The 27,773-nt window shown below is 45.0% G+C and overlaps 1 protein-coding gene and 1 long non-coding RNA gene across 2 annotated transcripts; one reads left to right on the top strand and one right to left on the bottom strand.

Annotated features, from left to right (window-relative positions):
• Positions 1–4,165: 4,165 nt before the first annotated feature.
• Positions 4,166–7,011, top strand: LOC125020021. Its single transcript, XR_007114158.1, has 2 exons — positions 4,166–4,463; positions 5,229–7,011. It is a non-coding gene; the product is annotated as an uncharacterized LOC125020021 (long non-coding RNA).
• A 2,597-nt stretch (positions 7,012–9,608) lies between these two features.
• On the bottom strand, positions 9,609–13,824 carry pim1 (Pim-1 proto-oncogene, serine/threonine kinase). Its single transcript, XM_047611418.1, has 6 exons — positions 13,314–13,824; positions 13,004–13,110; positions 12,838–12,888; positions 12,362–12,728; positions 11,805–11,981; positions 9,609–11,699 (listed from the first exon to the last, which is right to left on the bottom strand). Exons 1-6 carry the CDS (start codon positions 13,390–13,392, stop codon positions 11,485–11,487), a joined length of 996 nt encoding a protein of 331 aa, XP_047467374.1. The 5' UTR covers positions 13,393–13,824; the 3' UTR covers positions 9,609–11,484.
• Between the last annotated feature and the right edge of the window lie 13,949 nt (positions 13,825–27,773).

Here is a 27,773-nt window from a genome sequence, read left to right as displayed (position 1 = left end):
GCATAACCGCCTTCATGTGACTACAAGTTGACTAAGAATGGCTGCCGGCCGTCCTCTCATGCTCCGCGTACGGAGAACACAGAGAAAAACATTCCTATTTAATGAGGCAATAAATAACCCCGCCCTGGGAACATCGGTTGATGAACAGCTGTGATGCCCTGTTTACATTCATTAATTTCACACTGCTGTTTTTCTGTTTGCAGATGCACAAAATTGCAATTGGCGCTCGGAGGATACTTTATTGCTCTGCGCTGTAGCTTCGCTGAGGATGGATGGCGAGGACGACTTCTAGAATAACAAACACGGCAAATGAATACCGCAATAATAATAATAATTATAATTGCTCCTTTTGACTGCGTTCCTTATTGTACCAGCTGCACGTGCTACTTCTGTTTGTGTGCATTTGTTTAGCAGATGGGCTGGGCTAACTGACACTGCAGTGTGAGTCAGTGTATTCTTGTTGTGTAACGTTCATTATCTTTTACAGGAGGCGTCGCCTTTTAATTGGTTTGGCTTTTCTAAAGAGAAACGAACCCACGGAAAAAATATACAAAAAATTCTTATCATTATTAAACACCAATTTTTAAGTAAGGGATGGGCACCGATACTTGGTACCATGGTGACGCCAAACGGTTGTAACCAGACCGAAAAGAAACACAGATTTGGTGCTTCCTTTGGGTGCCACTGACTTTTTAATTACCGCCCTTTTGGCTCTTTTTTTTTTTTTTGCCTCCAGGAATGCCATTGAAAATTTGCAAAGTGCAAATAACAAAAAACAAAAGTCCCACATGCCGACGCTACGTGTCAGTTTTTTCACCTGCATGGATGGAAGTGAATCTTCAAAATGTCTAAGGCCAAACGTTTGTCAAAACTTTGGCTGGACTTCACCTCAAAGGATGCAGACTCTGCAACCTGCAATGAACCTGGAACTTCTAAAAGCCAAGAAATGTAGCGTAATTATGACATTATGTTATGTTGTGAATTTCATTTCATATCAGTTCATTTATGTCTCAGTCTTATATTATTTAAATTAATATTCTGTTCAACTTTCAAGTCACAAAATGCCTTAACCTCCTGAAACCCTGTGTCCTTATATTGTGGTAGCTTCTTATTCTGCTCCATTTAGGCCCGTTGTCCTCATAAGTGGACACCATTATCTGCCAGCTAGTGGTGGCAAAGGGTCAATACACTAGTTGGTGAAAAAACATGATAGCATGAAGGCGGGGTTTGAAACTTGTCTATTTATGCTTATTAACTTAGCAACAACTTACAATGTTAGCAAGTACACATTTGAGGACGTTGGGATTAAACGTCCTGCTCAAAGATGATGCTAACAAATAAAAGCTCTGGTCTCAGGAGGTTAAAAATAAAAAGGCACCGTTTTTGGACAAAATTTATATGTTTTTTAAGCACCAGCACCGTAACAAAAGGCACCGGTGTCACATGAAACCTTAATGCTACCCACCCCTACTTTTAGGAACTTGGTGATGCAATTGTTTTGGCGGATCAATTGATGGCAGTGGCTCAGTTCCGCTGTGCGAACTTGCTTGCAGCTAACATGAGGTACATACGATAGAAAGGAAGTGCGACTCTTTTGAAACATTGGGTTCTTACGGCTCCCAAACAACTCCCACAAATTACTCAATTATTTCTGTTTCCTCCCTGTTCAGCAATTATGAATGGTTTGTGTGTTGGTGAGAAATATTTCATTGAAGCTCAATTTGTCACATACAGTCCAATTTAATTTTTCCATTTGTTTTAGTGCAAAGAAGAACAAGTAAAATAGGAGAATCTTTACATTAAATAAAAGAAATCTAATATCTAAAGAGAAATAAGTGAACTTTGGGCACATTGCTGTTAGTCCTGGGTCTCAGTGTTGTGTTCTGTCCACTTCTCTGGGTAAAACAGTGGACAAATCAGGAACATTTTCAATGAAAAATTGCACTCTTCTACATGATTTTTGCAAATAGACCCTCTGGTCTATATGCTTGACACCTGTGCTTTAAATGAAAAACCGAATAAGTAAGTACAGACTTGGTGTTAATGTTATGACACTGACATGAATAAAAGTCTTTAGTGGAAGTTGGCATGTGCAGAAAGTTACCATGTCAAACAGCTTGAGTGTCCAGTTTTCAGCTAATTTCTTCACTTTTTCCAGACGTGCTTGCGTTTAAATCTGAATCACCTGATGCTCTGTGTGTACCTGGCCTTTGGTGTATCTTCCTTTTTTTTTTTTAGTCAATGAAAGTCTGCATGGGAGGGTCCGTCAAAATAAAAGCTCCACCCGTGCCTGGATGGATTCTCGGGACTGGCTGAAGTGTCGTCACTCCCTCTGATGGAAATCGGCTCTTCTTGTTACAAACAACCTTTGCAAACGACACACTTACTAGTAGCTAGGTAACACAACATTTAAGCAATTATTTGGTATTACCAGGTGTTGCAAGACGCCCCTTAATAGTAGAGGCTAATCTCTCTTTCCAACCGCGCAAACGTAACATGTTCCACTCCAGCCTGTGAGCTAAGTGCAGAGCTAGCGTCGATGCTATGCTACTTTTTATGTCGCTTCTGCTCTCTGAAAGGCACAATCATTGTGTTTGTCCATAAACTGGACATTTATGTTCATTCATATTCATCATTCCACATTTATTCATTAGTATGTCATGAATTTCGTTGTTGAATATTGTCGAGAGGCTACCTTTGGCCTTTGTCTTTCACACAATAACAACTTAACCCACCTTCCCCACCACCACTACTACGACTACTACTACGACTACTACTACTAAGAGTGATTCATTCCAGTGTGAGTTGATGGAAACTGTGAGCTTCTGAGCTGTGGAAAGTATTTTCAGTCAGCCAAGAGACAGATACTCCCTTAAATTTGATTGAGCTTAGCGTCCAACCGCCCAACTGTCTGTCTGTCTGTCTGTCTGGTGCCCAGACCAACATACACACACATGCGCTGTGGACAAAAAAAAAGAAAAGAAAAGGAAAGAAAAGAGGAGTGCTGGAGCCAAACGGTGACATCAAGAACACTGTGTTTTGCTCCGAGAGTAGGCAGTTCACGTCGACCTTTACGGGAGCATGGCCCCCGCAGTCCTGCTGGAGCGAGTGACTCGAGTCCTGGCCGGCCTCCAGCACTCGTGTTTTGCGTGTTTTCAGTAGGTTGACGTGACCTCATAAAGACGGAGGGCTGGTGGACTAACGCACAAATAATAAAAAAAACTTCAAACTTCTATGTCACAGAAGAACAAAAGTGTTACTTCAGAATCTCATTAGCGCGCAATGACCACAGCTGAAGTCACCACACACTTGAGCTTTAAAAACCACTACCCAGGAAGCCTATCGGTGACGTGGCGTGACGAGGTTTCATCCTTATATACAGTCAGTTCTCAGAAACAGAGATTCTGCATAAATGGGCTACATACTGAGCTTAAAACCGCCGACGTATTGTGCAATCACCATACATGGCCTTTAGAGTTAGCTGCGTTAAGTGGGCTTTGCCGCGCGCCTCAACGGTAACCGTCGCTTTTAAGGGAGTGAAGCTGATGCACTTTAAGCTGGTCCAAACTTTTTTTAAAAAAAATGTTATATATTTGATAACCATTCTGTTCTGCAGTGACTGAGTTATTAGTGTCCTGATTTGTTGCTGCTGCTGCCCCACCTTTTGGTTTTTATCTCCTGCACATTCTTCACTGCCAAGCCTAACACTACGTATTTCACAACTGATGCCCTGGTGAACAGTGTGTGTGTGTGTGTGTGTGTGTGTGTGTGTGTGTGTGTGTGTCCCATTTCTCAACATTTGTATTTACACTGCGAACCAGTGTGCACATGATTTCCCATTCATCTCTTAGCAAACCCTCTGTGTGTGTGTGTGTTTGTGTGTGTGTGTGTGTGTTTGTGTGTGTTTGTGTGTAAGAATGTGTGCGCCTGTACCTATAGTGTGTTTATGAAGGAGGGATATAGGCAAAGGGCTAAGATGGACAGATGGAGATGCAGAGTGATAACGGGAAATAGACGAGGGGGCTGAAGGAAGTTCCTGACAACATTACCCAACAGCAGCTTCAGTTGGAACAGGGAGGTGTGTGTGTGTGTGTGTGTGTGTGTGTGTGTGTGTGTGTGTGTGTGTGTGTGTGTGTGTGTAGGGGGTGGGGGTTATGCAACAGCTGGGCTTTCTGATGTTTCTTTTTTTTTTTTTCTTCTTCTTCTTATCACAACACGAAGGTACAAGACGCGACTTACGGGAACGAGGGCGAAGATGAGCCAATCGGCTTTGATCGGGGAGGCTGCGGGTTTGTCTCCGGCCAATAACGTATTACATCCCCAAACCTCTATGCAAACCAAACGAAACGACGGTCTGAGTCATCGCATCGCACGCCGGGGTCCCTTCAAGGAAACGCAGATGAGCTATCAGTGTTTTCTCCTCATCTGAAGGCTAAACATGGTGTTGTTATAAAATGTCTGCGGTAGGTATCTCACGCTGTGGCCTATTTCTGCAATGACTCATTGTTGACCAAAGGCAGTCAAATGAACAGGGGGAGACAGTGACTCACCAACAGTCCATGCAAATGCTCTGCTCTGTATTTGACTGTATAGGTGGTTTGCATGATTAGTCCTTCGAATGAACAATAGGACGGAACAACTCAGGGTCTCACGCATGCATAGCAGTTAATATTTAAAGGGATAGTCCCATGCGAGGCTTTTTTTGATGGGAGACTTTTGCGTGATTGAATATGTGCAATATATCATCTCATCTCATCTTCTACGGGGTTGTTGGAGCCTGTCCCAGCTGTCATCGGGCGAGAGGAGGGGTACAGTACCTGGACAGGTCTCCAGCCTATCGCAGGGCTAACACAGAAACAAACAACCATTCGCACTCACACAGGGTCAGTTTAGAGCCACCAATCAGCCTAACGAGCATGTTTCTGGAGGGGGGAAACCGGAGGACCTGGAGAAAACCCACGCAGACACAGGGAGAACATGCAAACTCCACCCAGAAAGGCCCGAGCTGAACTCGACCCTGGACCTTGGTGCAGTGTTATTATTATTATTAATGTGTTGCATGTGAAACCACAAACAGGAACGCATGCATGCAAAAGTGTCCACAAACTAATGGCGACTAATGAGCTGTTTGCCCTTAAAATGCAGCCTCAAAAGGCTGTTTGAACATGCAAAACATGCAAAAACAAAACTTTCTTTCTTTAATGAACTTTTACGCTTTTACGTTTCAGCATCGCTGCAGGTGAGATGCCGGCAACATGCCGCCGTGCCCTGCAGCAAACCGGGAAGTTTGGAGCAATAAGGTGTTGACCACTGACTCTATATCCTGTAGACGAACTCATGGTGACGTCACCCGAAAACGAAGCCCGAAGTGGCTTTTTATTGCAGCTTATTCTGCCTCATTTGAACCCATTGTCTTCGTTAATGGACACTTTAGTCTGTCATCTAGTAGTGAACGTGATTCGTTTTTCAGACAATCGCAGGACAAAAGTGGACGAGGAATAAAACCACATCATATTCTATGGTTAAAGCTTATTTATTTATGCTTATTAACTTTCTAGTTTGATGCAACTCGCAAATTTATTAATAATTATCAAGTACTTTTGTTTTTTCGCTCACTTATCCAACTCCGAGGACTCCGATGAGTGACTAAACTTCACATAGCGTGTCCCTTTAAGATAACTGCCTGCGAGTTCTCGTCTCATGTTTACAGAATCGGCCTTGCGAGGAAAATCTTTTATAGGACAGTGACAATCCTTTAAGAGTTTCACAAGTAACTTTCTTGTAACAGCCTCTGCAGACCACACAAAAATAGCTTCGCTTTTTTTTTTGTCTTCCTGTCACCGGTGATCTGCTCCCACCCATGTTGCATCTCCCAGCTGAGTACCCAGCTTGTCTGCTTTCCAGGCACACTTAATGCAAAATTCCTGGAAGATTTGGAACAGCCCAAACCCGTTGGCTGCATTCTGGGACGCTAATAACGCCGAGAGCCGACGTGCAGCGAGCTTGATGTGGCGTGCGGTTCTCAGAACGAGGGGGGAAATGAATGATGGTTTCATTCGTGGAAACTTGTGGTCTCCGGCTCACTGCAGCCTCTTCAGGGAAATGGTGTGTTGTTTCAGGACCTGAAGATGAAGAAACACTGCATCAGATCAAAAAGATTCTGCCACATTTGAAAATCATAATGGAGGTGACATTTTATTTTTAGTTGCCGTTTCCTTTCAAGGCCGTTGTCTCTTGCTAGCTGGTGTAAAAATACATCCAGCGGGTCCTTCTCGAAAGTCGCTGCTCTACTTCGCGAGACTTGAAACGCCGATGCTCTTTGATGGCGGAGAGACGGACTCATACCAGACACAGGCCAAGGATCGCGCTCAAGGAGTGGGACCCCCCCAGAGTCTGATTCTGTAAATGTTTATGCGTCTGCGGCAAGCATCGGCATGACTTAGAATAACCGACTTAAACCCTTTTATCAGCAAGTGAGTGATGTTGTGTGTAAGCACTTGCGCTCACGCCGCACTCCAGCCTAAACACAAGATCAGGAATCCTGCAACATAACACGACGGAGAAGACTTTAAAACATTCGCTCCATGTCGGGGGCGTCAAGCACACGACCGGACCCGGGGTTTAATCGGGCCCACAACGTGAATTTGCAAAAACGACACAGAAGTAACGGCAGGTTGTTAGCGCTGATGTGCTGTTAGTACATCTGCAAAGAAACACAAAGTACAACTGAGACAAAACTCCTATAACCTTCAGGTTTAAACACTTTTTATCCTTGGGTCAATTTGATTGTTTAAACCTGCATGAATGCACCATGTAGAAGTGCATAAATAAAGTGATTTATGGTGATTTTTTTGCACACACATCCATGTTAATGTATATTTGGAACAATGCATATGTCCTACTGTTCTGTTTTGTTGTGCTCTTTGTATTATGGCACTACTCATTTATTTGCAGGACTTTTACCTGTCTGGTTATTATTATTATCAATAAACAAATAAATAAATAAAATGACATTTAAACCAGTTCTGCTGGGAAACTTTTGACCTGGTGTTAATTCACGTGGATTGTAGCACCCACCCACCTAGACCAGACCAGGTTTCCCCCCCCACCCTATAGACGGGACATCACAGGACGCCCTCAGAAAGCCCGTGTCCACTCTCTGATGAGTCACACCAACAGTTTTAGAGGCCTTCAACATATTAGGAAGGCGGTCGTAATCTTATGCCTGATTGGTTTAAATGCACACTAAATAAACTCATTCTATGTATAAATGGGACAAATAAAGATGATTTGATTTTAGATATTTCAGTGCAAACCAAAGCTGGCGCTGTCATCCACAGCCTTACAATAAAAAATGAATCTCAACACAATCAGCCTATATTAGTACTTATTTTAAACCATTTTTATCAGTTTTTAAATGACTCCATGGGCTTGAACCAGACTGTATCTCAGAGATGCTGGTGTTGTAAGAACCAGAGAGGCCAAAAACTCACCTCTTCAATCTGGCTTTTATGTCATAGTCTCAGTTCTACAGTGTGATAGTTTTTTTATTACATTACATTACATTTATCTCTTATTGTTAGTTTTATTCTTTTTATTCTGTGTTTTTATCCTTCATTTTATTTCACTCTATTTTTAGATGTTTTATTATTGTCATATTTAACTGATATCAGTATTTTTTGTCTGATATTGATCTTTCGTTATTTGTCTTTCTGATCGATGCAGCGCGCATTAGTCTCCACGTCCTTTTTTTCTTCTGTCACTTTTAATATTTGTCAATCAAAACGTAAATCACTTTGCGCGGCATCGATCTGTTATAAAAGCTGCAATGGAAATAAAAAATTGAATTAAGCGATTAAGCGATTGATTGATATTCCACTTTTTATCTGATGCATATTATTTTGAAGTCTCGTTTCTGTGACACACTCAAACATTAAAATTTACCGGCTGCAACGAGTCTTGAGGGAAACATCCGCCAATGCTTCCCCTGAGCTTCCTGGAAGCGGTGGACCAAACCAGTGAAACTAAAATAAGGAGGCGAAAGATGCTCCCACCCTCCATCCACTCATATCTGAGCTGATCAACACTCAACTCACCTGACTGACACTAACCTGGACAAGCTCGGTGGAATTTGCGGTCGTGTAAATCTTTGCTGTATGTTGGTTGGGGGGGGGGGGGGGTTCCCAGGGAGTGGTGCTGTCTTCAGGAAGATTAACAGTGAGGTTAACAGCCCCCCCCACCCCCCCAGGAATATCACAGCTGATTAAACCTACAACTCTTATCTATCCACAAGGACGGAGCCACGACAGGCCGCTGCCTCCTGGTCACTATCACCAAGCATCTGCAGCCTGTTAATGGGATTAAAAGCATGAAGATGAGCGTTTGTCCCAGCTGTGACAGAGGGTGATTACTGTAAACAGCGCACAGAACCTGCGCTTTAGGCTTTAAGAAGCAGTGGCACTCAGTTTGTTTCCTTCTAAGGGAAATAACCATGTAAAAGTCTTGCATTTTAAATCTTTACTTAAATAAAAGACGTCAAACTTCACCGTTAGCTACATCAACGACCATTTTTCATGGAATAGAATCCTGGGTTGGGTGAATAACAGGATATTTCTTCGTCGCTAAAAATAAAAACAGTGTTAGTTCAGTCTACGTTTTAAGGGGTAAAGGAAGCAGCTCAACACTCTAGAGTTCCTGAGTTGGAAAGGCCCTGTTTTCTTTAGAATTTGATGCGTTTGCGTTCTTATAAATAGAAAGCGCGCCGTAAGGCCTCCGGTTGCTAGCTAGCTAGCTAGCTAACGTACCTTTCCGTAAAAAAAATTTGGAAATAAATCGCTAACGAATCACCTGCGTAAACGTCCAAAACTTAGAAAGAGAACGCGTACGTGTGGAATTCAGTAAGCGGAAACTACACAGTCACATTTAACTCCTGCTAAATAAGCTGATGAACCGCCAGATAGAGGTTTCCTGATAGAAAATACTACAGCATATAGCGCTACGTTAGTTAGTGGGCGTGTTTCAACTGCTACCGAGAATCGTATACATCTGACTGTAACGGGACTGTCCCACATGCAATCAGGGACACTCCACTCCACTGACTCGTCAGTCACTCTTCAGTCCATCGCCACGTAAAGTGATGGATGTAGATCCATGGCCTCCTCCTCCCAGCCCTGGTCTCTTATATTCACACCTTGCCAGGTGTGGCCTGGGGTGGATTTCATGCTCGTATCTGTGCAGAACTCCCCACTTCGTTGTAAACAGTTGCGGCTCCACAACAACTTCGCCTCACGCTCAAACATTTTAAGTGGGGAAGTTGGTCCAGGGTGTATCTGCAGATAATGAAGCCAAACGCTTCACTGCTCTCGCTGCAGAAAGCAGATTTCGGGTAAGAGCATCTAAGCACTCCGCCTTTTCTTTTACCATCTGCCTTCTGCCGTCCTCTTATCACTTCATCTTTTCTCCGTATCTGCTGCGTGCGCGTGTCACACAGGAAGTTGTATAAACCTTCTGACCTAGTAAATTCTCTGTAGGTGTTTTAAAAAAAGAAAAAATTTGTTGTTTTTCTACAGAATCAGAGTCACTGTGGAGAAATGCGAGGGAGTCAAGTGTCATTGTTAAAAAAATATTTATTGAAATCTTATAAAAATAGTTTCTAGCATAATTTACAATTCTAATTCTTGCAAAACAAAACAACAATCCAAAGCTGCGATCATGCAGCCGGAGGAGTTTCTCATTCCCGGTCACACACACACACACACACACACACACACACACACACACACACACACACACACACCATTCACTCACGCGGGCGTAACAAGACCAGTTACCAGCAGTAGACGTCGGATGTTTTACATACATTAAGATGGAAGTGCTGTTGGGACTATTTACACGTTATTTACACGACGTACACAAACACACACACGCACACACGTCTGCTCTTTTAAAAAAAAAAAATAAAATAAAAATAATAATAATAATAAGTTCAAGCCATAAATATGCTAAGGAGAAAAAAAAAAAGCTGAAAAGAAACAGAAAAAAACGCATCTTTGTCTTTCTTTTAAATAATTTGTGGGCCCTTCGGTGACTGTGGAATGATTTATATATATGTATCTATACGCGTATAGATACATATATATACACGTGTGTGAACAGCCGAAATTCTCTTATAGATAAATAAATAAATAAATTCTGCGACAAAAAGAAAAAAAAAAAAAGACTTTGACAAGGAAGTAATAATAAATATCATTCTTATTTACAATTCTTGTCCCAGAAGAAGAAGAATTTTTTAAGATCTGTATGAGGCACTGTTAAAAAAGTTTTTTTAAAAAAAAGAGTAGAAGAAGAGCAGAGGATGTTGTATGGTTTGGTAAGTTTGCATTGTGGTGTGCGTTCAGGTGGATGTGAATGAGAGGTTGCCTACGCCTTGTGTTTGTATACAGTACAACACGAGAAGAGGAGGAAGCGGTTGTAGAGTCGAGTAGAGTCGAGTAAAATAGAGTAGAGGTGGGCGCTGTAGTAAAGAGGGTGAGGTAAGTCCAGTGTTTCTTTTTTTTTTTTTTTGCCTTTTTTTTATGACTTGTTTGCACAGGTTGCTGCTGCAGCTATGAGGTTGTCTGGTTGCTAATGACATTAGAGTAGTAGTAGTAGTAGTAGTAGTAGTGATAGTAGTGGTTGTGAATGACATGGGCTTTACTGATCTAGGCCCATGAGAGGAAGAAATAAAAAAAAATAAAAAATAAAATAAAAAAACAGCAAACAATATAAAGCCTTGTACAGAGTAAGGAGCAAAATAGAAAAGGATCGAGGGAACCTTTTTTTCCTTTGCCTTCGCAAAATTCAAGTATTTTCAGGCACCACTCTCCCAACAATCTCACAGAAGGCACTGTTTTTTTTTTTTTTTTCATTGTTGTTGTTGTTGTCGTTTCTTTTGAAAGTCAAGCTTCCCCTCCGCCTCCGCCCCTCCCTCCCTCCCTCTCTCTGGGCAGAGTACAGAGCGGTTATGAGAGGTTACATAACGCCGACTTGTCCTCTTCTCCCCGCTGTCCCGACCGGGGACACGCGGCACATGGGCTCTGTTTGCTCGGTGCAGGTGTCTCTGCACACACGCCGCAAACACACACTCGAAACACCACACACTTCTTGCGCGCGCGCGCGCACATGCAAGCAGGGCCCCTCCCACAAAACAGACCAACACCCCAGGTCAGAGTCCGGCCGATGCGGATGTTGCGACACTGACTGGCTGTGGTAGTAATCAAGTAGTTGAGGGTGGAGTGAGAGGGTGGGGGGTCCGGTTCGGTCCGGCCCGTCCGCCCAGGCTGAAAACACACGGTTGTTTTCATGCCCGTCTACACCTCGTGCTGGCGTGCCCCCCCCCTCCCCCTTCTTCTCCTCTCGGCTTCAAGTCCGTTACATAAAGTCTTTTGTAATCGTCTCTCGCTCTCGTGTCAGTGCAGTCCAGACCGGCGGCGGCGCCGACGCCCGTCACCGAGCCACGGCCACCGCGGTGGGCGTGAAGGCCGTGGGCTCGTGGCCGATGCTGTGCAGCCGGATCTCGGCGGTGGTCTTGTCCGTCTGCACCGTGGACGGCACGACCGAGGAGGACGTGCTCTGCATCCACGAGTGGTTGACGATGTCCTCGAAGGACGGGCGGTCGGCCGGCCGCAGGGACAGGCACCATTTGATCAGCTGCTGGCACTCTGCAGGAGGCGGGAGGAGGAGGGGGGGGGACGATGAGTTAGTCCAGAGCAAAGGACAAAGGTGGGATTTTACGCCCTTTTGGGTTTTTTAGAGCGTGAATTTACCTGCAGAGATTCTCCTCCGGAAGAGCACCTGCCCTCTCGTGATCTCCTCGTCGTGCTCGAACGGGATGTCCCCGCACACCATGTCGTACAGCAGGACGCCCAGGGACCAGACTGTGGCGGAGCGGCCGTGGTAGCGATGGAACTTAATCCACTCTGGAGGGCTGTACACTCTGGTTCCTGTCAGACAAAATTAAAAAAAAAAAATAAAATAAATAAATAAATTTAATCATTTAAATAATACTGTGTGAAAACTAGAACTCTGCAGAGATGCCATTATCATTAAAAGGTTTTAGAGCAGCAGATTAATCAGCTCCATCTCAGGGCCTTTATCTGGGCTCAGGTGCCAGGCAGCGTGACAACAGAGCAGTGCGCGTGGGAGGGGGAGCAGGCATGTGACTTTGTTTACAAACTTTGAGTTGTAAAAATACCACCGGCCACCGATAGGGGGCGACAAATCTACAGCTCTAACACAGGCTGCTGCAAGGAGGGAGGGAGGGATGACACAACCCAGGAATTTCTGCTGCGGTCTGGAAACGCACGCAGATCTCTCAACTCACCGTCAAAGTCCGTGTAGATGGTGTCCTTGAGCAGGGCCCCGGAGCCGAAGTCGATGAGCTTCATCTCCCCGGTGCGCAGGTCGATGAGGATGTTCTCGTCCTTGATGTCCCGGTGCACCACGCCGCAGCTGTGGCAGTGGCGCACCGCCTCCAGCACCTGGCGGAAGAAGCTGCGCGCCAGCTCCTCCGGCAGTGCGCCCTTCTCCGTGATGAAGTCGAACAGGTCCTTGACGGTCTCGGGCCGCTCCATCACGATGATGAAGCTGTCCGGGCGCTCGAACCAGTCCAGCATCTTGATGACGCCGCGGAAGCCCGTCCCGACCTTCTTCAGCAACACGATCTCCATGGGGACCCTGGAGCCACCGGGCTGTCGGGGAAAGCAAATGAACGTCATTTACGCGTCAAAAACACATTTGGAAATTTGAAAATATAATTAGGAGGATGAATATTTTTTGGTTATGAAACCACGTCCTCACCAGCTCTCCCCACTCCGAGACTCTGTCCTTGGCTACGTGTTTGACAGCGACCTGAAATCATAACAATAATAATAATAAACGTCAAGCGACAATAACCGCACACGGAAAACGATTTAAAATGCAAAAATAATAAATAATAAATAATAATAATAGAGTGCGTACTAACCGGAGCTCCGTCGGATATCCTGGTGCCGGAGTAGACGGTGCCAAAGCCGCCGCTTCCCAGCACCGCACCGACCTGGTACAGCTTCTCAAAGGGTTCCCTCTCTTTCACTGCAAGCCACAGAAAAAACAGCTGTTATAGCACGACAATAATACCAGCTAAATGCATTTATTTATATATATAAATATATATATATATATAAACAGGGCTGGTTGTCTGCTGCAGCCCCGTCCTCCATGACAACACAGCGGGGCAGAGAGGGAGAGAGAGGAGGGGGAGAAAAGAAAAAAGAAAAAGAAAGAGGGCGTCTAACCTTGATGAACTTGGAGCTGGATTTTCGCCGGCATATCTGCGGAGATGTGGGCCAGAGAATTGAGCTTGGAGAGCAGCATTCCTTTCAGAAAATATCCACCACGGAGTTTTCTTTTCTTTCTTTCTTTCTTTCAGACGCGTTTGCTCCAGCAGCACTCCCAGACTTAATGCCGCTTCTTCTTCTTCTTCGTATTATTATTATTATTATTATTAATAAAGTCCACGTTGGAAGAACAAAAAAAATGCGGTAGGGATCCTTTCATCCAGGATGGAAGAAAAAAAACAAAACAATAACAAAACCCCTTATTATGGTCCAAGGGGAAGGGAAATAGAAAGCCACAGCAGTGCCAGTTCGCGTTTAAATAAAAAAAAAATAATAATAAAAAAAAATAATCTGTTCCCAGCGATGTTTTGTAAACAGACGAGTAAGAGAATCGAGGTCGTGCGCAAGACTACGCGGTGTTCAGACAAAACGCCTCCGTCAGACACCGGCTCCTGGAAGCGAGAGGCGAGGGGGAGGTCGCTTATAAGGAGCCAGTGGGAGGGGCGTCAACCTCCGCGCTGACGTCACTCCGCTTCCGCCGTCTGAGCCAATGGGAGCGCGAGGAAGCGATACAAAAAAAACGCGTCAGTCAACGGTCGAGGGGGGGGGACGACGACGACAGTGAAAAAGCTATGAGGCTACGTCGGCGACTGGGCGGGGCCAGACACAGACGTGGCGGGAACCGAAACGCGCCAAAAAAAAAAGAAAAAGAAGAAAAAAAAGGAGGGGAGACTAAAGAAATAATTATCGTTTCATGTTTGGAGGGAAATGCAAATTCAAAAGCAGAGTGACCCCCGCCCACAGCCCCCCCCCCCCCTCTTCCCTCTGCTTCTTCTCCTTTCCCGCGAAATTTACTCAAACAACACATGAAAGGACTATTATTAGCGTTGTTGTTATTATTATTATTGTTAGATTTTTTTTAAAAAAAACAAAGCATCATGGAGTTTCTGAAACTGAATCCAAGCTCTGTTCTATTCTTTTTTTTTGTTAACATCTGTAAATGTCTGCATTTATTTGTTTTGGTTTTTTGTTGTTGTTTTTTTTTTTTTTTTGCAAACACACACACAAACCTGAGCGCAGTTCATCATCATCATCATCATCATCATCGTCATCGTGTGCACTCGAGCTGTTCTAACCCCCTGCTATTACCCTGATTGTTTTCACATTAAACACATGTGGTTTTCGGGGGGGGGGGGAGTTTATTATTGGCCGAAGTGAAGTCCCCGGACTGTGTCTCTTTATTTGACAATGCCTCTCCACTGGCATGAGGCATCAAAGCCTGCGCCGGGCTCTTTTAGGGAGGGAGGGAGGGGGGGGGGGAGAATGGGCGCATTCCACTCGTGCTTTCAAATTGGGTGGCCGCTTTTTTGCAGCCGTTCACAGGATGTGGGAAACTAGAGATAAAAAGACTTCCATTTACCCCCACCTTCCTCCTCTTCTCCCTTTTCTCCTCCTCCTCCTCCCTCCTTTCCCGCGCATGTTATTGTCTGAATGGTATGCCCCCCCCCCCCTCCACCCCCCCCCACCCCTCCTGTCCCAAACAGCCATGCTGGAGTTTCGTTTTCTTTTCAAATTTCGTGGAAACTTTTATTCCACTGTTATTGTTTTGGATTATCAGCTATTAAAAAAAAAAAAAAAAAAAAAAAAATCTTGTTTGTTTTCCTTTATTCAAATGCTCAATGAAAAAAATCTCCCAGTCTGGCTGGGGTGAGGAAGCGTGAAGCGTGGACTGTGTGGATTTGCACGTCACCCTGTGAGTGAGTGGAATGAACACGAGGGAAGGGGACTGTTGGTACTTGCAGCCAGAGATGCTAAGGGGCAAATTCCTTTCGCTCGCGTCTGAAATGTTTGAAGATAATATGCAAACTGGGAGGCGTCACCCACCAAAACACATTTCAATTCTTAAGTAATGTCGCAATTGTTTGCACCTGTTTTTTATCTTTGAAGTTTTTTATCCTTTGAATGCAGTTATTGTCACGTATAGAGTAAAAAAAACAACAAAAAAAAAAAAAACACACACACAATTAAATTCTTACTTTGCATTGTTACTAATTACACACACAAAAAAAAAAACTTTTGCAGAATGTTTTACCATGTATAAACCTTTTTTTTATGCAGAGGTCCCGTGTTAAACAGTGTGATTGTTTCTTATTTAAAAGGAGGGGAAAAGCATGAAAAAGTAAAAGTACTTTATTTATAAAGCACCTTTCACAGGTAATAAACCCCAAAGGGCTTCACGATAAAACTGTAAAAAGACAGAATGTTGCACAAAACAATAGAACAAAAGTAAACAAAGTAGATTCAATGCAAAAAAACAACAAAAAAACAAAAGAAAGAAGAAAGAAACCCAGATTAAAGTTCGCTTGTTGTCTCCATATGCACGATGTCAGCTTTGCAGGTAACCTCATGATTGTTTTCTCGTTGCCGTGACACATTGTTTGCTGACCCTCCAGTTAACCTCATGACACCAGGAAGTGTAATAATGTGTGTCAGGGTTAAACCCTTTTTGAGAAGCGTTAGGTAACATGTACAGACGGCTTCGGGTTTATTAGTCACGTACAAGATTAAAGTTTTAAACATGTCCAGTTTCCACAGTTTTTGCAGATACTGCCAATTGTTCTATTATTATTTTTTTCTTTTTCTAATGGTCTAATGGAGGATTAACAAGAGAACTGGTCAGCTGAGCCATAGCCAAACCAAATTAACAGTATAATTACTAAAAAATGAACAATCAAATCACTATTTTCTCTTAAATCCTGCATGTTTATTGCTATTTTTTTTTCCCTTGAGCGTCTCCATCTTTGTGGTGTCTATGTGCGAATCAGTCCATAACCCTGGTTGGAGAGGTGCCGTATGAAACTGCGTCAGTAATAACGGTCCATGCGCAGTCAGGGGCATCGGAGAGGTGCGTGAAAACGGAGAAGGTCCGGAGCAGCGAGTGTGACGGTGGCATGCCACCGGTGAGCGCATCTTTCCGCGGGCTCCAGATATCCCTGCCTGCATGGATCAGCACGGCTCACATGACGGCCACCTAACCCCCCCCTCCCCGTCTGTCAGATCATCAGCGGCGGCGGATGCTTTCGGGGCCACCTGCTGCCTCCTCCAGTATTCGGGAGGGGAGGGGGGGGGGGACTCAGATTCCCTCAGAGCGCAGGTTCTTACTGTAAAGCGGCCATCGCGTGGTTTATGATCAGCCTGGTCCAGACCTTCAGGAGAGAGGAGCAGGGGGTGGGGGGGGCAGCCCCCGCACCTGAGGAGTTTCTAGCGGCCCTTTCGTTTACATTGAAACGTCAGAGCCGGCACAGGGGAAAATAGCAGCATGGCTAAAAAATTGGCTTGCATAATATTTCTAAGAAACGCTTCCTCTTTCTAGAGAAATAGAAACCACACCTACAGGACGGTTTCACAAGACCAAAGAAAATTTCTCCACCTCTAAGTCAGCTCTGATCGATACGTCACCTGAACCAAAAACAACACATTTCTGAATGTCAGAGGAGCGAACAACGGCGGCGGATTAAAAAGGCCACGCTCTGCTTTCGTGTTTCGACCTCAAACTCCTAAAACGTATTGGTCCACATGCTTCTGGAGGACAATCTGTGGACACTAAAAAAAACACAACATGTTTCACTTAATCTTGATGCCGCAAGACAGTTCCTCTTCTGCATTGTTGTGTCCTGCAACAACACTGCCTGGCGATCTCTTATCTCCCCGACATTTTGCTAACACCTTTGACCCAGGACAACCTGCAGCCTCCATGTGAAACTCGATGATTGTTCCTGTGTGACATATTAACCGGGCGCGCATTGTCTTTTCCCGAGGAGATGATTCACTTTTCCTTTTTTTTTTCCTGCGGCAGCCCCCGGGGCCACTTGTCTGCACTTAAAACACTTGTCCGTCCATCAGTGGCGACAGTTATGCCGATCGCTTCCACAGCTGCTGCCTCAGATCCCACCTGCCGCCGCTCTGTAAGCGCCGGGGAAAAAAAAAAAAAATCACTCACGGAGGTGTGCATGTGTCACTGCAACGGCCAGAGCGCTGCTGTAATCACATAAAATCCTGCCGTGCGAGGACGTATAATTAAGCGTGAGATATGTTTTTATTTGTCTGAATGGAAACCAGATCTGTAATTATTATGAATAACTAGCTAGTTTAAGTGAAACGCCTTTACTTCTGATGGTGATGTTCCACCGTTGGCTCTCTGTAATTTTCCCTCTAATGGTTTTTGATTCTTCGCTCGCAGCCTTATCATTTATGACAGCGGGTCCTGAGCGCAGAATCAATTCAGCGCTTCCCAATGAAAGGGTAATTGCTGTTTTTATTGCTTGATGATTGCCAGAAGATGCGCGAACCTATAGCGACCTGGAACAGCCTTTCAGCCTCGGCGCTGGTGATGCAGATTAATGTCGTCCTCTTAATAGGAGGGTTCGGATTAAACATTAACATATATGCACCTCACGTGCAACGACGTGGGGTTTTAAGTGAAAATGATTTGGGAAAACCGGTGAACGTTCTTCATAACGGCGGCTTTAATGCGCGCAGAAAGGCCGGTTAACCTAATAAATGTGACCACTTAGGCCGTCGTGTTAATGTTAGATCACTCAAAGTAGCTCAAAAGTCATTTGTGTGCTCTTCACTGACAGCCCATTATCCTGGAAATGTGATGGGCAGTGCGTGCTGCAGGAGAGGAGGGCCAAGCCAGGTGTCTGGCGGTGTTTGTGCAGGCCTTGACAGTGATTGACAAAGATTACCACATAATTAGAGGAGGGTCCGCAATACGGGGCCTGCAGCCCAGCGGGAGGAGCAGCCTCACCCCTCCCAGACAAACAAAGCCTGCCTGGATCATTTATGCTGATTGGGTTGCCAGACGATGAAGCCCGGAGGGCCACAGTTTCTCAGTACTTTAGACTCGATGGTCAGGAATTCACAGAAAATAAATGCAGGCACTGAGAATTGGTGGGTGGGTGGTTGGTGGGGGGGACTTCGTTTCAGGGTTTTTGCCATCTTTAAACTGATCTCGCTGCAAAGCGAAGTATTGGGGGTTGGTCGCTGCACCAGCTCTGAGTTTTGAAACCGCGATAACTCCGCTTCACTGGCCCGCATTTAAAACTCCACAAATAAACACAAACACTGAAACTTTATCAGCTTCCAAATTAGCCGCAGCCTCTTTTTAACTCTCCCCAAATAAGGAAAGTGTCAGCATGTGTGAAAGTTTGTGTGTGCATTGGAGGGGGGAGGATGAGGGGAGGAGGGAGAGGATGGGGGGGGTGAATTATTTTTAGCGGTGACTTAAAGGAAGGCGAAATAGCTGTGTAACCTCCGGTGTGGCCTGACCTCTACTCAGGTAGCCTTTCACCCCGCCTCCCCCCTCCCTCAGGTAGGAGGTCTTGACCGGCTCGGCCATGGGAAATAGACATCAAAGGGGGGCCTATGTGGGAAAGCTCCGCAGAGAGCCTGTCGAGTGCCCTAAAGGTCGCCACGGGTCAACTTTCATGTCAGCACAGGCCTGGTCCGGGGTCAGAGGTCACCGACATACCTGTCCAGCGCCACTCAGGCCGTTCTTCCAAGAAATTATCCCCACTTGTCCCAATTAGGGGTTCGGATACCACAGAGTGCTCGGTGGGTTTGTTTATGGCCATTGTTGCGCTTTTTAAAGAGGAGTAGGTATATAATCTGTGAGTCTGGATGATTTTTAAGGGTTGCCCACTTTTATGTCCGAGCTTCAGATGCATCCACACGGAGGAGAAGCTGTGGAACACGAGAGGAAGGATGTGGGGAAAAGGTTAAACAGCGTGTTTGTTAGCTTTGGCGTCGGCTGCAAACAAGCTAATACCCCGCAGTAATTATGCTCAACTCCCGGAAAAGGACCAACCCAGAGCCTTTGGTGCTGCCTGAGAGGCGTGTCCTTTACCGTCCATGTGCACAAGTGTTTCCGCATCATTCTGCAATTACGTCGCTAGAGTCCAAGTAGGCGTCAGCTGTGCTGCAGACAATGGGTTTAGTTAGTGAGCAAATAGCAGTTGAACGGCGCAGGCTTCCTTGTCAGAGTGCAAGTAAGTGTGCGCGGGTTTTTTGTAAAGACTGGAAGAGGAGGTGGAGTTTTTACTTGCTTCCAGTTTGGGTTTGGGAGGCAGACGCCTTCTCTACCTTTTAAGGTTAGGCTTAAAACTTTCATTTGCTCGTACAGAGTGTGGTCCTCCCAGTGGTTTGCTGTAGAGGTCGTAGCAAACAATTATTGCGTTGTGAGCAAAAGTCATGACATTAGCCTCTATGTTGACCAATTATTGTTACTGCTGGAACCTGTGTTTGGTGTTGCAACGTGCACCTATTGAAATAATAATAATGATATTAAATTTTCAGTCTTTATTGGATGTTTGTGAATTTGGTTCATTGCATCACCTGGGGACTGAGCCTCCTCTGTCCTTAAAACCCCTGGTTATGCTGCTATATCTCTTGGCTGCTGGGGTGTCAAAGTCATTTTAGTTCAGGGGCAACGTACAGGCCAGTTTGATCCCAAGCAACCGCGGCAAAACAGCAAAGGTTTCCCTTTGATTTAGTGCAAAGAACCAGGAATTTCTTAAATAAATGCTCTTTCTGCATTTGCTGCCATCTACGAGTTTAATTAGTTGTAGTTGGTGTGTTACATGTGAAATTCATCAGATTGTACCATTGACTGTGTATATTATCGACAAACCCATCGTGACCTCACCCATTGGATGGTGAACCTCGAAAAAACGAAGCCTGAAGTGGGCGGAGTCTGTGGTCGCCATGTTGAAAGAGCTTAGCTTAGCTTAGGCTAACACCTGTCACTCACTGTCAGAAAACAAATGAGGTCAAATGAGGTCAGAAAATATTTCCCCCCTGGTACAGTTGTCATGAATAGTGACATAAACTAAACTAAACTGAGACCAAAGTTGTTGTTTTTTGTACCAGGCTGTAAACACGTTTAATAATGATGTAAAGTTTTAACATGGGGCTTTTGTTGGGCCACTTGATTTGACCTATGGTTGACCACTGATCTGACATGGTCCAGTTTTTAGCTACTTTCCTCCACCATCACGATCCATAACAAACAAACAAAGGCTTCACGCACCAAACATGCCAACTTCCATGTGCTGCAATGTCTGGACCACACACAGAAGAAGGTGGATTGGAAGAGGTGGGTGGGGTGGGTGGGGGTGGGGGGTGGGGGGGGGGGGGGGGGGGGTGGCAGCAGGAAGAAGCCATGTGCTTCTGCGAGGAATGTGCTGAACCAGGAAGAAGGCTGCTTGTGTCACCTTCCCACGGAAGTTAAGGACAGAGAGGAGGGTTTGGAGGGGGTGGGGGTTGTTGTTTATCAGGGGCTGTACACACACACATATATATCCACGTGGGAAACAGACACTAGTGACACATTAAACTGCTGTCACACACAAACAAACCAGTGACACCGTTGCCAGTCACTGTTAAAGAATGCGGGCGTTGGGATTATTGCAGACTTCCCACAGGGGACGGAGCGAAAGGGGTTTGGGGGGGGTTTCTCATTCGCCTCCTCTCTGCTTTTGGCAATCAGCTGGCGTGCTGTCAGTTTGCGTGACGTGAACGGTGCCTGTTATTAAAGTTTTTTTTTTACACATGACTGCTATAAATATCCCTGCCACCGAAAAAAAGAAGAAGACTGCGGCGAAAGTTGCGGCTTTTTTTTCTTTCCTCTTTCCCCTTCATTTAAAAGTTTGCCACCGTTATGTGTTTCGGCCTCTCCATCGTCACCCTCTCTTCCCACACTGTGTGCCGTTCATTTGCATTGTGGCCCAGAGAGCGCCGCAGGCAGTTATTGTTGTCGTCGCAATGGAGAGAGGGGGTTTTCCCACCAGTTTCTCCTTCTCATCCGGCTGCAGAATCAAAACACCTCTGTGTTGCTGCTCGGTGATGTCATGGCCCAGAAACTGCCTCAAAGCCTCTTCCCTGGGAAACCCCATATCAGGAAGTCCAGACGACCCCCCCCACCACCACCACCACCACCACCACCTCCCACCTTCCCCCAACCCCTCTCTGCTCCCATTCCTCCTTGATTGTTATAGCAGAGCAGCATGGAAGAGGTTTCTGATTAGGTTCCCATCCTCTGCCGGTCGATATGGCCAAAGCAAACCCACTGAACTCAACTCCGGCGCAGCTTCTCGGCTTCTCGTCCATCAGTGCTTTGTATCAGGGTAAACACATAATAAGGAAATTGCCCCCCCCCTTCTCTTCCCCTTCCCTTCCCCTTCCCTCCGATCCCTCCGCTCTAACTAAAAATGGCAACCGTTGCCAATATTTGCGATTCATTGTTTGTTTTGCTCTCCGCCGCAGTCCAACTTAGGCAACGGGCCGCGAGGAAACACAGCAGCTGCAGATGAGTCATGTTCAAAAATATCCAACAGCCCGAAACAAACAGCTGACGGAGACGTACTACGAGACCCGAACCAGAGCCTGCGCTCATCTGGAGGGAAATGAGTTGGTATGAGTGTCAGTAGAGGAGAACATGCATGTAGGTTTTTCCCATGATGTTTAAGGTGAACGGGTTTGTCACAGCGACGCTTTGGGGAAGTACCCCTGGCTAGGTGTTTCCCACGGCAACGCTTACCCGTCAACCAGCGGTGGTGCTTACGCTACAGACCGGATTATGTTGTTCATGCTGAGAACTGAACAAAGCACAAAAAAAAAAAATACATAAAAATCCAACGTGTGCTATATTCTCTGGAATTAAAGACTGATACCACGCGGGTACTCCCAGCTAAGGATTAGTTTAGCTTTACAGAAAGACAGGAAATTATTCAAAAAAGGCACCTGGCAGCAACTCTGAAACTTCATCTTGTACTAGTCATATCGAGAAACACATTCAGGGCAAACACAGAAACCCAGAACATGGCAGAAAATACGCCTAGCGAAGATAAAGGTTGGGCTGTTAGTGGTTAGCGTAGATCTATGCTGATTTGATGATTTATTATGAGATGTATCATACGCAGGTTGGAGGATTATGCATTCAGGTATGAGTAGATAACTGCAGCACATGAAAACTGGGCAGGTTGATGAGGACCACGATCACAAATGAGTGGTTTGCAGCTCTGCAGGTTCAAAACACTGCAGGTTAGAGATACTCACAAGAAGATGAGGGAGGAGGAGGAGGAGGAGGATATGCAGCTAATAACATGCTATACAGTCATAGCACACAATGCATGAGTAACAACGCAGAATAAATTAGAGGAGAGGTGCTCGGTTCATCTTCAACCAGCAGCCCAGGCCTATAGCAGCGTGACTAATGGATGGAAAGTCTGAAGTCTGACTGTGTGAAAACAGCTCAAACTCTCATTCTACTTTTTGAAACTCTAGAAACAACAAGTAAACCTGAACTCGGAGAGTGAACCGATCTGCGGGGATGATATGGCACAACGAGGTCTTTGAGATATTCTGTATTTTAGTGGGAGCCTGTGAGAAGAAGCTAAAACTGGAGTAATGCACTCTGTCCTGCTCGCTCGCTGCAGAACGTTCAATCAAAACTGTATATATATATCTTTATATATAGACTTGAGCTTTTGTTTGGTATGCAAACAAATGGCTGCACATGGCTGCGCAAAAGCAGAAGTTCCAATATCCTCAATCGAGTACTTGCTAATTAGCGAAGATAAAGCTTGTTGCTATTGATAGAATTGGTTTGACATTGAACTAGAAAATAAGCACAAATAAACAATTTTCATCCGTAAAACTTGATGAGGTTTTGAACCTCGTCCACTTTTGTCATGTGAGCGGCTGCAGAATGAATCTGCTGAGGTGCCTGCTATCATAGTTTTACGCCAACTAAAAGTTGGCTAAGAGGATACAAGTTTAATTGAGACGTCCCCATACGAGGACGCGGGGTCTCAGGAGGACACAGTCCTAGTAGATGTTATTTTATCACCTGCTACCAGCTAACATTAGTGTAACTGTAGTGATGTGCAGATCAATACTGAACTATTGATACTTCCGATACCAGGTCTTTATGATCTAACATGTTGACACTTTCAATGCTTCAGTCATTTGAGGTGATGTAGGAACTAAACTATTGACTTATGGCAACACAACAAACCTTGTAAAACACTCTAGGTTAAACCACAACACATTTATGATGAGGAGGACAGAAGAGGAGAGAACATGGTCACAATTAAGATGAAAGTTTGCATTTTATTTTAGTTCTTAATCATTTATTTTAACATTTTAACATAATTTGTATGATTGTCTCTCTGGTTTTTCTGTTGTTGTATCAGCTCGGTTACATAGTAAATTTAAAATAAATAAATGACTCTGGTGTCTTGTATTGTTTATGAAGCTATGATTTGAAACACACTACGTGTTTTTCGGTTAACCAGACACATTAGAGCGTATTTACACAAAGTATCCGCATCAGATCGGTATCGCCGATACCAGCCCTGAATTACGCTCGGTATCAGGACCTCAGGATCAGAAAGGAAATCGCTGGTATCGGACATCACCAGTTAGCCGTCTCCACGAGTGACGGGGCGGATGACTCACGTAGCGTGGGGGCCGCCTAATTCACGCACAATGGGCCCGCTATTAATATCAAAGGTCAGTAAAGGCTAACGGTCTCCGCCCCGAGTCGCTGTGGGGGCCAAACAAGTCATTTCCATGACAAGTGAGCAAACACCACCTGATGACAAATACAAAAACATAACATGTTGCTCCAGAAAAAAAAAAAATCATTGCACATGGAATAAGCTGGAGCTAACAGAACGCTACTCTACCCATCGAGTGGCTCCTGAACTTATCAGTGATTTCCATGACCTGTCGAGTCAGTGGCCTTGTTCACCAGCAGCCGCCCGACTTTGTAAGTCGATCCTTATTTTACAATGTAAATTATGCATCTATTCACATTGACGAGGGGAAGTTTATGCACCTACAGTTTCCCTTTCTGGTCCCTGATAAGTGAATTTACGTTTGAATGACCGGTGTGGGAGGTGAGGTGAGGTGGGGGGGTGGGGGGGGGGCAATGCATCATTCTGCTGCCCCCCCCCCCTCTCAGTTGAAGCCTCCACATGTGCAGGGCGGCACATGCTTCGGAGTCTATCTCTATCTCTGGGGCATGAGTGTGTGTGTGTGTTTAGTCGGAGGAGGAAGCACGAGGAGTCTTCTGGCCTCGCTGTCCCCAGAGGGAAGGGCAGGAATGCGGAGGAAAAAATAAAAAGTCTCTTTTCTTCTCTTCTGTTCCCGCCGCATATCTCCGCCGATCACATCCTGCCTCCATACCATCACAGGACAGCTCGTACCCCATGTTTTTCCCATGTGATGTTGTCTCCCTGTGCTAAAAATGAATAAATAAAAAAATCCCCCCCATTTTGAAGGAATCTCGTAAATAAACATCTCCTGCTAATTACCGCCGGGGCTGAGAGCACACGTTGTCCAGACTTTTTCCTTTCTTTTATTTATTTATTTATTTTTTTTGTTGTGTGTGTGTCCTGGAGCACCACGCAGGATCTCACCGTTCAGGATTCTGCACATGAACTGTCGGTTTCTTCATGGTTTTAATTCTCGCCTGTCACAGGCAGCACATGGCCTTCGCTCAGGCAGCCCTCAGCCCACTGGGCCAACCTTTTTATGGCTCCGGTGACCTTCAGGGGAAGTTAATGATAGAGGAAGCACATGGTGACACGCAAATTGCCAGTGCAATTCAGTGAGTATACGGCAGCTGACTGGCCCCGGATGAGTGATAGCGACTGCTGTCACTTAAACAACAAAAAAAAAAACAACAACTTTGTTCAATCTTGGGATTTTTTAAATGAAATTTATCTTGTAGATTAATGCACACATGCATCCTGTTTGAGCATTTTGCACGAGCTGTATGTTAAATATAGATTACATCATATTATTGGTGCAACAGGTGTTGATGTATTAAGTTTAACTCAGTGACTACAAATAAATTTAATTGATTTTAACGATATTCCTTTTGAATTCTTAACCCGTGATTTATATGTCTGGTAAATTGTTGTGTAAGATGTTGTTTGTGTGTTTTCATACCTTTATTTGGATGTCATTTTGTGTTTTTATTTTCGGTCTGCAGATGGAAATTAGCTCTCTGCTAAATCGGATGCACACATCTATTCATATCTTTCACACGGTTTACGTCCTCATATGGGGACGTCAAGTCGTAGGTTTGCGGCAGCTTATTCTGCTTCATTTAAACTTTTAGACGCTAGTTTGTGTTAAAACATGACGGCGAGAGCTTCAGTGGATTCATTCTGCAGCCGATCACGTAACAAAAGTGCAAAAACGTCCAAAACCTCACCAGATTTTACAGTTGAAAGTTGTTTATTTTTGCTTATTAACTTTTGTAGTTTAGTATGACACAAATTCAATCAACAGTAACGAGTTGTAACTTCGCTAATTAGCAAATACTCATTTGAGGACATTAGGAATTCATTATTTGCAAGTCTGCCTTTACACGGCCATGTTCAGGTTTATAATTTGTTACATATTGGTGACTTTATTATAATATACAGTGAAATAATCCCTGTGTCCACATATCTTCTAAAAGATACTTCCTTTACAAAGATTTTATAGTCCTCATGGGTTCTGCTGATCCCAAATACCTTGGAGAAATAAAGAGAATGCATAACAAACTAAAGCTCAGGTCTCAGGAGGTTAATGTATGTGCAATAAAATAATAAAAGAAAAAGCTGCTCTTGACTTTGCTCCTCCTCCTCCTCCTCCTCCTCCCGGCTGCTAAACTGACAGTGCTTCACGTTGTGGTCAGGCCAAACATGAGCTCCACCGGAGCCCAAGTCTTAACAACACACACGGATGTGTAACTTTCCTTTTCGTGCACCTCACACTCCATCTCCGCCACTTGTGCGCAGGGAAGCCTGTTATATTCTAACACTATAAACACGGGGGCAGTGATGCAAGGGGAGGACGTGGGAGAGGCACGGCCTGGAGTCCCGGCCTTTGTTTACATTCTGCGGCCCTGACGTCAGAGCCCAGGCCGAGGGCTTGGTGGATCAACATCGGCCGTACGGGAGAGTCCGGTTTACTTACCTGGGGGGGGAATGACTGTGCCGCTCTGCTACATCTTTAGCAAACAGGACACAGGGGAGGAGGGAGGGCGCAAACTAATAAAAGGAGAGCCGGGAAGATCGGGCCGATGTGGGAAGAGTTTTAGGAGAAGGCTGAGCGGGAACGCAGACAAGAGAATCAAAAAAAGCCACTATAAACAAACACGGGCCCTCACAGCGGAGCCGTCCGTCCCAACTAAAGCGAGTAACCTGAGACAGCCGCGGACGTCAAGCACTGACACGGGAGATTTCCATTATGAAACTCTTCGGTTCTCACTTCTCCTCCGTGTGTGTGCATACAGTTGCAGCTTTGCCCTTTTCACCGCCTCCCTCCCCACCTCTCACTCACTGCCACTTTTAGCTCGTTTTTTTGATGTGAATATCAGAATAAATGATCTCGGCAGCTCCGTCGGTATTCATGACAAATGTGACATTTATGATGTGGCTGGGAAGGGGAAAAAAAAATTAAAAAAAAAAAAGATTCTCATGACAGGAATCTCCTCTTGTGCAACGTGTGCCGATAGCCCCGGGGCCGCCCAGGCGTTCTCTGGTTTACCTTTAACTTTTACTGCAGGTGAGATGCAAAGGAATGAACAGAAACCCGACACGCCCAAGCCCTCCATAGCTCTGAGCTGTAGCACAAGTCAGATTCCATACATTTCACCGCTCATGCACTCATCAGTCATGAGTTGTCATGTACCAAAGAAGAATCCGGCCCAGGTTGGGGGGCCGGGCTGCGATGAACTCCTCCTAGTTCAACCAGTTTGTTTGTTTTGTTTTTTTTGTTTTTTTCTTAAACCATTTCAGGCCGCTGAGTCGATCATATGTCCGCTTATGTAACGTCGGGCAGGCAAAGCAGAACATCTCAGGTTGACGGCTCGCGCGCCAGCAACTCGGGAACTTTGGGAGGCTTCTCAGTCATGCACACTTATCAGCGGTTAGTTAGACTGGAGATCGGAGCGGCCATTATGACTTGGCATTTGATTTTTTTTTTTTTTTTTTCTGATGCACTACTCCACTTTTGGCAGAAAAATAAAGTTGAACCGAGGCACCTCGGTAGCTTGTAATCAAAAGGAAGGGGTAATCAAAAGTAATTAGTTAAACTGGTTGCTCCTCCACTTTCATTACTCACATAGCTCAAAGCGGCTTCTGAATAGCTAACACGCCTCCACCTTAACGTCTCATCTGCTAAGGCTCGAAGCACATGCCAATCTGCAGATATTTCTAGTAGCACTTAAAACTTAAAAAAAAATAAAATCCCAATTCACAGAGAACGTGGACGGAGGATTCGTTTAATTTGCATTTTCTTTCCTCAGTGTTTGCGAGACGACCTCAGAAAGGAGAACAGAATCCGGCAAGTCCG

This window comes from Mugil cephalus, chromosome 1 (assembly GCF_022458985.1).
Source record: "Mugil cephalus isolate CIBA_MC_2020 chromosome 1, CIBA_Mcephalus_1.1, whole genome shotgun sequence".
NCBI classification, from domain to species: Eukaryota; Metazoa; Chordata; class Actinopteri; order Mugiliformes; family Mugilidae; genus Mugil; species Mugil cephalus.
The sequence above is the reverse complement of the archived record's forward strand: the minus strand, read 5'-3'. Positions and strand labels throughout refer to the sequence as shown.